General features: G+C 37.0%; 1 protein-coding gene across 5 annotated transcripts in view; it reads left to right on the top strand.

Annotated features, from left to right (window-relative positions):
- Positions 1–15,877, top strand: part of PPP1R12A (protein phosphatase 1 regulatory subunit 12A) — a 141,076-nt gene that overhangs the window by 67,584 nt on the left and 57,615 nt on the right. For all 5 annotated transcript variants that reach the window (XM_084880201.1, XM_084880202.1, XM_084880200.1 and 2 more), the window contains exons 3-5: positions 1,154–1,272; positions 6,838–6,997; positions 12,258–12,402. In XM_084880201.1, the coding sequence (XP_084736327.1) occupies positions 1,154–1,272; positions 6,838–6,997; positions 12,258–12,402 (424 nt within the window). The remainder of the gene's footprint in view (positions 1–1,153; positions 1,273–6,837; positions 6,998–12,257; positions 12,403–15,877) is intronic.

A 15,877-nucleotide genomic window follows, 5' to 3' on the forward strand; every position in this document is an offset into this window, starting at 1 on the left:
ATGCATTGGGCCTCTAGTGTTACATAGATGATTCCTGGAGATGTGCAGTTAACACATGAAAGCGATTGAGAACCTTTGTATCTGGATCCCTTTGGCAGGTTTGATGAAGCCTGTGGATACTTTCTCAGGATTGTGCTTTGGGTGCGTAAAATACAAACTACAGTGAAAACCAATAAAATTATATTGGATTTCATTTATCAAAGTATTAAAAACACTTGTGATATAGTTATATATGTGCTTCTTTAGTAACATATTAAATAAAAAGGTCTAATGGTTGGTCTAATAAAAACTTTAATTTCAAAATAGTGGTGAGCATAAATAATATTTCAAGATATCTGTGTCAGTGAAATGGTCTTTTGAATTCTGTCCATGGACTCCAAGTTAAGAACTATTGCTTATGGCGAGAGACTGGGAGTATGGAGATCAGTTAGGAAACCAGTCAGTATGGAGACAATAAAAAACCTTAGTGGAGACAGTTTGAAATGATCCTGTGTAAGACTTTCTAATTATTATTAAAAATCAGCATTTTTTGACCTGGGTCAGTGGCTCAGTTGGTTGAAGCATCAGACCATATACCAAAAGGGTGGCCGGTCAGTGATCAGGGCACATGCCTAGTTTGCAGGTTTACTCTCCGGTCTGGGTGCATATGGGAGGCAATCAATCAGTGTCTCTCCTTTTCTCTTTTCTTTCTTCTCTAAAACCAATAAAAATATCCTCGGGTAATGATTTTTTTTTTTTATCATCGTTTCTTATACAATGTACGTACATTATAGAAAAATTAGGAAATATAAAAAAAAGCATATGCTTTACTGTAGTTTTTTAGAATTTAATACAGACCCTGTTTTTTGGCTTTTTGGTGTGTTAAGATATGTTATTGATTTTTAGAAATGATAGATAGATAGATAGATAAACATCTTTCAGTTTCCTCTAGCATGCCCCTTACCAGAGATTGAGCCTGCAATCCAGACATGAGCCCTGACCAGGACTCCAGCCAGCAGCCTTTCTGTGCACAGAACGATGCCCAGCCAACAGAGCCACACTGGCTAGGGCCCTATTCTTGATTTTTATGGCTGCTGTAGTTTTCTTCATTGTTATGCATTTAGTCTTATTTCAATATCATCATTGCTTAACCATCTTACCTTTGATTTTACAGGTTTTTGATTGGTCATGGAGCACACGTAGGAGCTGTCAACAGTGAAGGCGACACACCGTTAGATATTGCTGAGGAAGAGGCAATGGAAGAGCTACTTCAAAATGAAGTTAATCGGCAAGGTAATGTAAAAGCAGTCTAAATGGGGGGGAAATGTTTTAGAAAGAGCATGATACTTTTTAAGTAAAATAATGGTTGGCATTGAAAGATAATTATAATGGGGGGGGGGGGGAAGGAGAGTCAGCTTACCTAACGTGCAGTATGATTCTATTTGAAAAGTATATGTTTCTCAGCTCTGTATTTTAATATTTTTAAAGTTGAAAAAAGTACCATAAGTGGTGGAATCCAGCATAAAATTATATGCTATTAAGAGCTTTGGAGAGAAAACAGGCAAAAAGGGTAAGATGTGCATAGGATAAATATGACACATTATAAATTAAAATAAAGCAGTCAAGAAGTTCTCACTGATAAGATGATATTTAAACTAAAATCTAAATGAGGTGAGGACTGAATTGTGGGGAAAGAACATTCCAGACAGAGGGAACAACCAATGCAAAGATTGGAGGGTACCTGGTGTATTCAGAGAAGCAGCAAGTAGACCTGTGTGACTGGAAGATGCTGGAAGGAGATGAGGACACAGAAGTGAACCACATTACATAAGGCCTTTTGGGCCTTTGGAAGAACTTTGCCTTTTAATCTGAGTGAGGTAGGGAGCCAAGGGTTTGAAGTAGAGAAATGACATGATGTGACTTGCTTCAGGAAGGATCTCTGTGGCTGTTGTGTTGAGGAATAGATTGTAGATAGTATGAGCAGAAGTAAGAGAATGACAATGGCAGAAGTAGGGTGGTGGTAAATGAAGTGATGAGAAGAGGTTAAATTTTAGATATATTTTGAAGGCCAAGAGGATTGATTGATTAAATGTAGAGCATATAAGAAAAAAAAAGCAAAAAGGAAAAAAAAGCAGGGGAGATTCTAAGATTTTTGGTTTGAGCAACTAGATATTTCAATTTGAGAGTTGAGTAATCTGGGAAAAGTAGATTTTGTAGGGAAAGTTCAGGGGTTCATTTTCAAGACATGCTGACTTTTTTTTTTTTTACCTATTAGATATCCAAGTAGAGAGAGATACAGGCTAGAGATATAAATTTGGGAGGTATAGATGAGGGATGATTGCTTATGGGTAGAGTTTTTTTTAGGAGTGATGGTTGTTCTAAAACTGTAATAATTGTAGCACAACTCTGCTGCAAATTTACTAAAAACCATTAAATTGTATACACTTCTGGGTATATACCCAGAGAATTAAAAGGAAAGTTTCAGAGATATTTATGCACGCATATTTATAACGCTATTCACAATAACCAAAATATTAAAGGTAAACCTAATGTCCATCAACAGATGAATGGATAAGTAAAATATGCTACATACATATAATAGGATACTATTCATTGTTAAGGAAATTCTGACATGCTACAGCATGGATGAACCTTAAGGGCATCATATTATGTGAAATAAGCCACTCACTTACTGTATGATTTCACCCATGTGAGGTGTACCGCAAGTAGTCAAATTCATAGATAAAGTGGAATGATTACTTTCAGGAACTGGGAGGAGGTGGAAATGAGTACTTGTTTGATGAGTAAAGTATTTCAGTTTTGCAAGATGAAAAGAGTTTTGGGAATTGGTTTACACAACAATATAAATGTACTTAACACTATATACTTTAAAATGGTTATTGAAGACAGCAAATTTTATGTTCCATGTATTTTACTACAATTAAAATTTTAAATATATATAAATCATTATATATAGTGATTTCCAATATACTTCATTGTGGCAATGATTAAATGGTTATTATCAGAAGAGAAATGTGTTTTACTAAGATTAAAGGGTAAAAGAAAAGTATGAATATTGGTTTAAAGGGTTGACTGCTGCTGAAGTGTGATTCATCATGTAATAGGGTTTAAGGAATAGAATCTAAAGCAGTTCCTTGAAAAGAGATTTTTATTTCTTGGGATTAGGAGAATTCCTAATGACTTCTCAGTTCCTAGAAAAGAGATTTTTTTTATTCCTTGGGATTAAGGAAATGCATAATGACTACTCAGTTGTTTAAAAAGAAGTCTTAGGCACTAAAACTGAGAAAATATTTAAACGCCTAAATAGAATTGAGGAATTATAACAAGTGGTTGAAAATAATAGGAGAAACAGACACACACATTAGAAAAGTTGTCTTAAATTGAAGTTTGAATAAATATACAGAAAAACTTTTAACAACTATGCTATAGGCAGGCATTTTGGGGTAATAGGATCTTTAAGACTTGAGGAACTGGAAGAATGCATATAACACATCACAAGCTAAAAAGAAGGGTACCTTATCTTTCATCCAGCCCTAATGAGTGCCCAGATAGCTAACAATTTCCTGTAAAACTGGTTAAATAAATCTTTTTATACTGTTTAATGTTAGCAATTATGAACTAAGGAAGGTATGGAGATATACTGAAAACTTCTTGCCTTTGGTTCCCTTTCATATAAAGGAAACTGTTAACAATGCTGATTTTAATTGTAATGATTCATTCAGTATTGATTAACTAGAGGCCCTGTGCATGCAATTTGTGCGGGGGGGGGAGGGGGGGGGTGGTGTCCCTCAGCCCAACTTGCACCCTCTCCAATCTGGGACACCTTGAGGGATGTCCAACTGCCTGTTCAGGCCTAATCCCTCTCACAATCCTGGACTGCTGGCTCCTTACTGCTCGTCTGCCTGCCTGTCTGTCTGATTGCCCCTAACCACTTCTGCCTGTCAACCTCATTGCCCCCTAACTATTCCCCTGCCAGCCTTATTGATGCCTAACTGCTCCCCTGCTGGCCCAATTGCCCCTAACTGCCCTTCCTTGCTAGGCTGGTCAACCCTAACTGTCCTCCCCTGCAGGCCTGGTCATCCCCAATTGCCCTCCCCTGCTGGCCTGATTGCCCCTAACTGCCCTCCCTTGCTGGCCTGGTCTCCCCCAACTGCACTGCCTTGCAAGTCTGGCCCCTCTCAATTGCCCTCTCCTGCAGGCCTGATCACCCCCAACTGCCCTCCCCTGCAGGCGGATCCCTCCCAACTGCCCTCCCCTGCTGGCTTGATTGCCCCCAAATGCCCTCATCTGCCAGCCAGGTCACCCCTAACTGTCCTCCCCTGCCAGTCATCTTGTGTCCACATGGGGGTGGCCATCTTGTGTGTTGGAGTGATGGTCAATTTGCATATTAGCTCTTTATTCTATAGGACTAGAGGCCCAGCGTATGAATTCATGCACAGGTGGAGTCTGGCCTGTCCAGCTCCAATGGGTGGATTGGGACTAGGCCTGTCAGGAGAAGGAGATGTCAGGAGGTTGGGCAGCCAGCCCACTCCCATCTCGGCTTGATCAGAACCAGGCCAGCTGGGGGGGGGGGGGGGGGGACGACTGTGGGTAGTGAGCCAGCAGCCCCTGCCCCCAAATCGGGGGCTGATAGGGGCCCAGCCACCTGGGGGAGGGGCCATGGGTAGTTGGGCAATTGGCTCTGCTTCTGATCAGAGTGGGAGGAGCTGATCAGGGGCGGAGCTAGCTGCAGAGAGGGGTCACAGGCGGTTGCTCAGCCAGCCCTGCCCCTGATTGGTGTGGTGGGGGCCCCTCTGGGGTGGGGCCAGCAGGGGGGAGGGAATGTAGGAGGTTGGCTGGCCGCCCTGCCCCCTATTGGGGGGAGGGGGCGCGAACAGGGCTGTGGACAGGCTGTGGGTAGATCAGGGTGGTGGGGCCCCATTGGGAATGGGGCCAGCCAGGGGGAGAGGCTGGGGGCTGATCTGGTGGGGCTGCCCCGGGGGAAAGGACCGCAGGGCAGTTGGCCAGCCACCCTGACCTCAATTAGTGTGGGAGAGGCCAATCAGGGGCAAGGCAGCTTGGGGGAGTGGCCCCAGGAGGTTGTCCAGCCGGCGCCATCCCAGTTGGGTAGGTTTGCTGGCTCAGTGGGCGTCATTGTGACTGGTCATTCTGGTTGTTTCGGTGTTCTCTGGCTTTTTAAATCATTTGCCTAGTCTTGAACTCTTTTCTGTTCACCATATTCAAATATCCTCTTGACTACTTGATATCTCCAATTAAATGTCTATTGGGACATCTCAAACTTTAAATTGTTCATATTAAAATCTTAGTTTTTCATATTGCTCAAGCTAAAAACCTTAGCTTCATCCTTGACTTCTCTTTTTCTCCTACATCGAAACTATCAGCAAATTCTCTCTGTTATTGAAGAACCCAAAATCTAACCTCTTTACTAACTTCACTGCTACCACCCTGGTTTTAGTAACTATAATCTTTTCTCTGGATATTTCAGTAGTCTTCTAATTAACACATCAGTTTCTGCTCTTCATAACTTTCTAGTTTAAGTGGTCCTCTTAAATTAAATCATATTGTATCACCCTACTCATTGTAGATACCCTGATTTTTCTAATCAAAAGATCATTCTTAGTAAATTTCTGTCTTGAGCCTATTACTTCCCTCTGCTTGGAATGGTCTCTCGTATTGTAGCATAGCTGTCACTCACTTTTTTTTCTTGCTCCAAATATCACCTTATCAAAGAGACTGTTCTTTACCATCTCATATGAGATAACACCTCTTTCTCATTACCCCCTGTCCTTCTATTCTGCTTTATTTTTCTTCACAAATGTATTATCTTCTGCCACATAAGTTCATTTCTGTACCCATAGAAACTTGTAAAGTAGCTAACATATAGTAGACACTCTACATATTGAATGGATAGATGGATGGATGGATGGATAAAAAATCCTGAATAGATAGTTGGGTACATACATATGACTTATAGGAGATATCTTAACTGAGGAGATGTATGTGTGTGTTGTGTGTGATTTTATACTCATTTATTTACTCTGTTCATTTAGTAAACATTTACTTATTGATCCCTTTTACTTTATGTGAAGTACTCATCCACCTCATCCAAACAGTGGGGATACAAGATTAAAAAAGCACTATCTTTACCTTTAATATTCTGCTCTAGTAAGATTGTTAATGCATTGTTAAATAGCCTGCAGAGGAAGCAGTAAGTCCAGAGATCGTTCATGAATTTCAGGATTATCTTTTCTATTTCACTTTTTTTCTCAGGTTACTGATCTCTTTGAAGGTAAAAACTAGAGTATCCTGTTCCTTTTGAGTATATTGGAAAAGGAGTGTTTGCTAACCAGATAATCTGTTTTAAGGTCTGGTCAATTTTAGATGAAGACAGCACCTCCAAGTTGAAGTGTTTAGTAAGCATTTGTACCCAATAGGTTAGAGTTCAGAGAATTGGCTAAAGCAGTAGATAGGAATATGAGGCATAATTAGATATGATAGATTTTTTTTTAAAAAAACTTTTTTTTTTTTATCAAGAGATGATATACTTAGGTAAATATTCACATTTTAAAAACAAAAGGAATAATCGGAAAAGTTAAAAGGATAGCCAAAATAATATTGTGGGACAGAGACTAAATAATCAGGAGAGAAGGCTAATGAAATTTCCACAATATTCCCACATTTTTTCATTTAACCAGTTTGTTATAAGCAGCCCATTTTTAAAAATATAATTTCACTTTTAATCTTTGTTTAAACTTAAAATGTTTTAGAAAATTTTATTTTTCAACATAGAAAAACATTTTCTGTAAAGAATAATAAAAACAATTTTAATTTTATCAGGTGTTGATATAGAAGCAGCTCGAAAGGAAGAAGAACGGATAATGCTAAGAGATGCAAGACAATGGCTAAATAGTGGTCATATAAATGATGTCCGGCATGCAAAATCTGGAGGTACAGCACTTCATGTTGCAGCAGCTAAAGGCTATACAGAAGTTTTAAAGTAAGTATTATTTTTCACAGTTGTTTTCTTACTTTGAGTTGTTTTGTTTAATTTGGTGTTCCTTTTTTTAAGACACCCTGCAAACATTTCAACACAGCCTATAAAAGCTAGCATTCATTTACAGAAGAAAAACTACCTTGAATATTATTGCTATGTTTCAGTCTCAAGTTTTTATTATTTTACAGTTGTTTCTTTAGTTGCAATTTTCCAATAAGTAAATAAGTATCAGACAACCATTATCTGTTACCTTTTGGGCTAATAAACTATTACAGTCATTTTGGGGTTCCCAGAAACTTTGGTTTCTGAGACTAAGAACTATATCATATGTTAACATATTTCTGTTTATATATTCTGAGAGCTTAATTCTCAAAATTCTAAGAGTTTAGTTTCCATTGAACATTTATTAACATTTAATTTATCTAAATAGTTTCTTTTTACTATATGTATACTGGTCTCAAGTGCTATTAGCATAATATTAAATATCAAGCTGTAAGCAATTTAGGGATATATTTTGATAAGTTTTTTTTTTGGTGCAGAGTTTTTTTATATCACAAATTTTTGTGGGTTTATTTGTTTTTTACTTATGTAATACAAAGGTGTTGGCAACTATGTGAAAAAAATAATTTAGTGCATAGCATTTGTTATGTGTATGTGAAAGGAAATTAGACTGGCCCTAGAAAAATCTACTGTGTCCTTTATATTGTTTTTATTCCTGTTGGGTTTCTAATGTCATGTTCTTATTCCCTCTCCTCGGTAAAAATAGTGAAGCAGTGTGTGTCAACTATTCCCAGATTGCCTCCTTTTTTCAGTCCCTACATTTTAATAATTTAAGCCTTCTCTTGGAGTAGTACAGTTAACTTCATATTACTTTCCTTGTCCCCTGTCTGGCTCTCTCTAATCCATAATTTTTTAAACTTTCAGACTCCATTAGCGGGTCATGAAATGAACTTAGTGAGTCGCCATTACGGTTTGTTGTTGTTGTTGTTGTTGTTGTTGTTTTAAGAATTGGAAATATCAAAGGGTATTGCATATGGTAAAGGTAAATGTGACTTGTTAAAACTCTTTTTTCTGTAAACATATACTAATTATATATATCTGTTATATAATAAAGAGATCATATGCAAATTGACCATCACTCCAACACAAGATGGCCGCCCCACCTGGTCACAATATGGCCACCACAAGATGGCCGGCAGGGGAGGGTAGTTGGGAGGGACCAGGCCTGCAGGGGAGAGCAGTTGGGGGTGATCAAGTTGGCAGGGGAGGGCAGTTAGGGGTGACTAGGCCTGCAGGGGAGGGCATTTGGGAGGGACAAGGCCTGCAGGGAAGAGCCATTGGGGGCGACCAAGCCTGCAGGGAGGACAGTTTGGGGCAACCAGGCCAACAAGGGAGGGCAGTTAGGGGTGACCAGGCCAGCAGGGGAGGGCAGTTAGGGGCAATCGGGCTAGGAGGGGAGCAATTAGGCGTCATTCAGGCTGGCAGGGGAGTGGTTAGGTGATGATCAGGCTGGCAGGCAGAAACAGTTAGGAGCAATCAGGCATGCAGGCAGGCGAGTGGTTGGAAGCCAGCAGTCCTGGATTGTGAGAGCAATGTCCTACTGTCCTTTTAGGTCCAATCTCAGATTGGACCTAAAAGGGCAGTTGAACATCCCTGGAGGTTTCCCAGATTAGAGAGGGTGCAGGCTGGGGGATATATATACTAGATTACACTGTAAAACAGATTCTAGACTGTTTTCAAGTGGTCTTTATAGTTAGATTATCCAGGCTCTTAAAATCCTTCATTAAGATTCTCAGTAGAAATTAGAATATATGTTAAACTCCTGAACTAAGCAAATAAGACCATTTATTATCTGGCCACTGGCTCCTTTTTAAATTAAGCTGCTATCATTGCTCTTTAGGCATACATTATTTCATCTAAGTACTTAAAATTCTATCATGATGTCTTAATATCCTACTTTTGTTGCTGTCTAAATAATCTTTATTCACCATTGCTTCAACTTAAAGGCACATTTCTTCCAATCTTTTAACTCAGTTCAAGCCTCTTAAGCCTATGAAAAATTAAAATTAAATGTTCAACCTCATTCATAATAACTGCAGATAAACTATAATGAATTATCAATTTATCTATCATATAACAAAAATCAAAATGTTTGGCAGTATAAATGACAATTGATTGAGCAAATTCTGTTAAAGTAACAGTTATTCTTTAGCTTACCAGTTCTACCTCTGGGAATTTTTTTTTTTTTTTAACAGTTATTCTCACTCACATAGGAAGTAAGGTATGTGGGAACAGTGCTGTTTATAATAGGGGTAGGAGAATGGTTGAATGAATATAATACATTCTTTCACTTGGATACTCTGTAGCAATTAAAACAGTACATATAGCCCTGGCCCTGTGGCTTGGTGCTTAGAGCATCAGCCTGCACACTGGAGGATCACAGTTTAATTCCAGTCAGGGGCAGGTACCTGCGTTGCAGGTTTGAACCCCACCCCTAGTTGGGGCTTATACATGAAGCAACTAATCAATGTATCTATCTCATATCCGTATTTCTCCCCCACTCTTTCCCCTCCCTTCTACTCTCTCTAAAAATCAATCTAAAAAATATCCTCACTCCTTAGGTGAAGATTAAAAAACACTACATATAAATATTGAAAGAGTGCTAGGGCATATTTTTAAATGTCAAAAACCAAGGAGAAAAGTGTGTATAATCTGTATTTACTTAACATTTTTTAGTTGTACTTAATATGCATAAAATTTCTCTAAGCATTCAATAAAAACATCTACACTAATAAAAGAGTAATATGCAAATTGACTGTACATTTGCAATGCCCAGAAGCCAATCAGGAGTGGTTATGCAAATTAACTCAACAAATATGGCAGGTTAATTGGCAGGTGCCGAGGACCAGGTAGGGGCAGGATGCTTGTGTAATCACCTTGACGACAATACAGGCATTGTGCATTGCCCCAGCTGCTCTGGGCTTCTGGGCAGTGTGGGAAGGCAGAAAGGGCTCTGGCCAGAGTGAAGGCAGTGACGGCAACCAGGGGAAGGAAGGCCAATTGTTGCACAAACCTTCGTGCATCAGGCCTCTAGTATAGTATGGTTATCTATAGGGAGGTGAAACTGGTTAAAGGTTAGCAGTAAGAGACTGACTTTGCTATATAGCCACTTATTCTTCATCAGTTTTGAAGCTTGTGAATATATTATTTATGAAAATACATAAATAAAAATACATGTGAAATAAAATATAGAGTATCTTTTTCAAATGTATTCTTTTTAAAAAAATTTATCTTTATTGTTGAAAGAATTAAAGATGTCTCCTTCCCCCTCCCCCCCATTGATCCCTTCTAGCCCACACCTGTCGCCACCCCTTCCAGGCTTTCACCACACTATTGTCTGTATCCATGGGTTATGTATATATGCATATAAGTTCTTCAGTTAATTTCTTCTCACCCACCCTGTCTTCCCTTTGAGGTTTGACAGTCTGTTTCATACTTCTATAACTCTGGTTCTGTTTTGTTCATCAGTAAATTTTGTTCTTTAGATTCCACATATGAGTGAGATCATGTGATACATGGCTTTCTCTGACTGGCTTATTCCTCCCACGTACCCTTTTCCCAAAAACGCACACAATTCTTTCAGTTGATTTTGATGATTTTCAGTTATGTATTGCCATTGCATCCCCATTACAGAATCTATCTGTGGGGGTTGATTGTTGTTTTACTTACTAGATTTTTGTCCTTCATTAGAAGCTCTTTGAATGTAAGTACTGTCTTACATTTTTTAGTATTTTTTTGTGGCCTGGCATATACAGAGAACCATCTATTTGGGGGTGGAGAGGGGAGGGAATGTATTTACCTTCCTGACTCTTCTCTCCAAACAGGCTCCCACGTACTTAAAATTTTATATTGTTTAAGATATTTAATATCATTATAATTCATATTTTCTAATGGGAGATATATTTTATTTTCTTATATCCCAGTATTATTTTTGTCTCTTAAATAAATTTCCTGATAATTCATGTATTAATGGACATATTTTCATTTAAACCTCTGGATATATATGTGTTAGCCTGTTTTTGGTGGCTCTTAAAGGTTGGTCTGCAGATAGGTGACAATCATGGTATGAGAATCATATGGGGACTTACTAAAAATATAGATTTACAGGAACTTACCCAATATGCTGCTTAATCTAAGAGGTCTACAGTGGAGCTAGGGAATCTTTTTTGTTGTTTTTTAACAAACTCTTCAAGTGGTTCTGTTCTGGAGCCAGAATTGGACACCACTGCTTTAGATATTGTTAGGAAATACGGAACTAGTACTTAAAACATAAATAAAGGAAGGGTTATGTATTAGCTATCACTACCACCTTCTGTAGGTAAAAAGAAGCCCTTCTCAAGTTCAACATCTTGGAAAGTAAGGTAAAGGTCACCAGACTTCATGAGTTGTAAAGTATTTAATGTTTTGCCTGTGTGTGTGGAGCTGTGCTATGTGCAATTTATGGGCCCATTCTTTGCTCTCTGTGAGCTTTAATTTCTAAGTAAAATAAAGGTTGATGTCATTGTACAGTTAGAAGGGTATACTAACATAAGTTGTGTAACCCTTTGCATTGTATTAAAATGTATTCCTGTTTTCTAGCTTTGTTGATGATTAGATATCTGCTTTCTACTGCTGCAGAAAAGTAGACTGGGCCCTTGGAATATTTGTTTTGCTTTGTTTTGTTTGTTCCTAACAGTCATATTGTCATTTTCCTCTGAAAATTTTCCACGGTAGATCATAAAGATTTCTGAAAACTTTCACAAACTAATTCCTATACTGTAAGAAAACAAAAATACTATGAAGTAAGCTTGCTTGATCCAGGTGTATTTTTTAGAATACATTTAGCCTGAGATGATTTTTCATATGGACACCTGAAGATTTCCCTGCAATGAATGATCTCACATTGAAAAATTATAGGCTTTTCTCTAAAAATTTTAATTATAGGTCATATTAACAAGAATTAATCAGTGTCACACCATAAGACTTATAATCACTAGGAATTAATTAAAGCTGAATGCATTATGGCAGTAACTCAAGATGCTCTTTGCCAGTGTTTTCTGAGAATTTCTTTTGCCCTGTTTCATTTCATTAATGTAAGGGAGGGTTGAACTATGAAAAGAGAAGTATATTGTAAATTTTGTTAACTCGCATGGTATAAAGCTATTGGTTACATTTGTTCATTTCTAGATTTTAATGATTATCTAACTTACTATAATTTCTTTAGACTTTTAATACAGGCAGGCTATGATGTTAATATTAAAGATTTTGATGGCTGGACACCTCTCCATGCTGCAGCTCACTGGGGTAAAGAAGAAGCATGTCGAATATTAGTGGACAATCTGTGTGATATGGAGATGGTCAACAAAGTGGTAGGCCTTTTTACTGTATATTAAACATTTTAACTTTTAGTCTTAGAATATTAAAAGAATATTATTAATTAAATCTTTTTCAGCTACTGGTGATGTGGTTTTGGCCTTATTCTGCAAAGAAAGAATTATTACTCTTTCCGTAATCATATTATCATACATATAGCATAGGTTTGGGTACTTCAGTTGAAATTATATTCTTTAGAATTCATAACTTTAGAACATTTTGCATCTCTATATGTTTTCTTCCGTCATTATATTTATGAATTGGAACACATGCAGAAGTCAGTTTCTAATTTTTTGTTCCTGATAGTCTTATTAGCTTTCTTATAGAAGCTTTTTAACTGACATGGATAGTAGGTGTTGGAGAGTGGTAATTTTTGCCCATTCCGGAGAGGCCATGGACTATACCCCAGATAGAGGTGTCAGTGCTGACACCAGGCCAGGCCTTGAGATATGATCTCATGGCCCCTTCCCAGCACATAGGCCTTCTTTCATAGAAAACTGTCAGCTCTCTGAAGAACAAGATGACCCTGTGAATAACATGGCCGTCAATGGCATGACCCTGACGTAGCTTGGGAAAATTGTTTTGTCTTGGGTTGCTTGTTCTGCAAAAACAGATGTGGTTAATGGGCTTAAAAGGGGTCCTACACAAAGGGTTACTGCTGCTCTCCGGATTCCCTGCATTGAGAACGGCAGAGCAGTCGCCCAGCTAGTCACTCAGCCGGCTAGCTAATAAAGGCTCCCTAAATTTTAATTTGGTCTGGGCTACAATGGTCATTCACTCACCTTTGCTCTACAACATAGGATCTTATTAGTATATCAGAAAAGAATGGTAAAAACCATAAAGTTTTATGCCAAATAAGATAATTGAAATGCTACATCTAGTCTCCTAGTTTTGCAAATGGGAAAAGTTTAGTGAGGTAAATTATTTACTTTAATATCACCCAATTAGATAGAGGGAGCAAATGTCATTAATATATTCAAGTTATCAGATTCCTTATTAGATTATATTTTTCTCCTCTGCTCCCTTTCAAGTGCCATCAGTAAGTTACCAGTGTCACCAATATTCTTACTAGTTCCCTCCCACTCCCTGGCAGTAGGTAATAAGGATCATTTACCAACAGTTGGTTTGGTAGAGCTCAAAACCTGTTTCTTTTAGTGAGCTTAATTATCCTTAACTTCCTTAGAATATCACTCATATATTGCATTTCATAGGCTAATTTAGTAATGTATACTAAATTACTTAGTATAGGTTCCTAAAATGATCTCACCCTTTGTCCAGATGGGTACATCTAATTCTATTGTGTTCATTAAATATGGGTGCTTGTACTGTTATTCTAGTAACTGCATGTTCTAACTGGGAATCTGCAAAAGGGAGACATATACATATCCAAGATTTTCCCACGAGTGTTTGTAGGTTGAGGTAGTAGTGCAGATTCATGTCCTGGTTGCTGACATAAAAAGATAAAGAAGCCCTCTGAATAAAAATGTTTGAAAATGATACATCCGTATAGGTTTGCCCTTATAAATAAGTGTCTTCAATCTAAATTTTTATCAAAACTTGATAAGTTTCTTTGTCTATTCTTAAAATAACTGTTTTCTGTTTTGTAATCATCATTAGAAGATGAATACATGTTGATACTATTTAATTTTAAGTTAAAGGCCAGCTAATTTTAGCTTGACAATTCATATTCCTCTCCTGTATAAAAATCTCCCTCAGCAGTTGGTATTTTTCTGGAGAAATTAGCAAATGAATATTTGTTAACTTCTGATCTCTGTTCTGCATACCAAATTGTGCCCCTAAAAGCCACTTGTCCACTGACAAAGTGAGTGCTGATACTGGTTTATTCAGTGATAATGGCCTCCATTTAAGGACCAAAAGAGAAAAGCTTATTGCTTGAAATGGTTTTCCAAAAGGGTTATAACACTTTACTTAAAACATGTTGTTTTGCTCTAAAACATGCACATGATATAGTATGTATGAGAAAAAAGTCATTTTATCTTGCATCTGTTCTATCGTTGTCTAATTCCTGTGCCGTTTAATTTATAATTATGCTCTAGGAAAAATAACTACATGTAAAATAATTTTGGCCCTGGCCAGTGTGGCTTCAGTTGGTTGAAGCATCATCCTGTGCACTGAAGGGTGGCGAGTTGGATTCTTGTCAGGACACATACCCAGGTTTCGGGTTTGCTCCATAATCAAGGCTTGTATAGGAGGCAACCCATCTATGTTTTTCTTTTATATCAGTGTTTCTCTCTCTCCCTCTCATTCCTCTCTCCCTCAAATAATTTAAATAATCATTTCACTTTACCTTGTTTCTATATTACTATGCTAGCAGTTCCTTGGGTCACCTTTTTTAATGTATTAAGGTATGTTTTAATACCTTATCTCCTCATTTTATCGCTTTAGTAGATCTTTATCTGATCTTAAGAGAATTGTGCTCATAATTCCTTAGAATTTTTTGGCTTTCAACATATTTAAGACAATGCTAGCCTTTTAACAATTATATGAAGTTGTTATCTGAGTTTTGCAAATTCAGGACGAACATAATCAGAGAAATGGAATAATTTTCATAATGCCCTAATAATTGTTTCCTTTTAGTCTGCTAAGTTTTTCTGCAACTTTTCTTAGTTTTTGAGTTCTCATATGTTTTATGAGATACCGACTCATAAGTTGTAAAAATATGATTTTTAAATTTTTATTCAAATATTTTTCTCTTAAAATATTAAGATTTAATAGGAAGGGGCTGCATAATATATTATACATAAGATTTTGAAGGCTTTTGTGGCATAAATATAACCAAATACAAGCTTTTTATTTATTTACAATTTTGCCTATGTGACTTAGGCTGTTTCTCTTTTCATTTTAAAATAACATCTCATACTTCATATTCAATCAAAACAAATTAGTCTTAATTGTATAAGCCTGCCTATATGAATTTATCTTGTCATTTGATAGTTACTTGTAGATCGAATTTTTTTACTAATTTTTTTAAATGATATTTAAAAATGTAAAGGTACTTTCAGAGAGTTTAGATAAATTCTTTAATAGAAAACATAATTTGGGGACATATATAATATGGAAAATGTAGAGAAAGATATAAAAGTTTTTCTATGTGAAAATGGGGGAAATGTGCTCAAATTATATTTAGAAATTTAGTCTTGTTTCTTTAATTTATTTGCAAATTCTAAGCACATTTGCTGTCATTTTAACTTACTAGAAGTTCTGACACAGGTTTTAAATAGAAAAGTTTTTATTTTGCTTCATTAACTAATTAAAAGAATTATTTTACGAGAATGTACCCAAATATTAACTATGGTACCTTTATAATTGGAATTTTCTCTGAATGTGGTATTACAATCATTAGTAGACAACTGTTTACCTTAATAGCTTTCATTATAAAGATTTAGATGAATAACAAAACTGCTGCTGTCATTAATGGACACAAGGATTGTTTTTCCTGATTCTATCTGA

The sequence above is a fragment of the Pipistrellus hanaki genome (genome assembly GCF_964339955.1).
Source record: "Pipistrellus hanaki genome assembly, chromosome: 3".
NCBI classification, from domain to species: domain Eukaryota; kingdom Metazoa; phylum Chordata; class Mammalia; order Chiroptera; family Vespertilionidae; genus Pipistrellus; species Pipistrellus hanaki.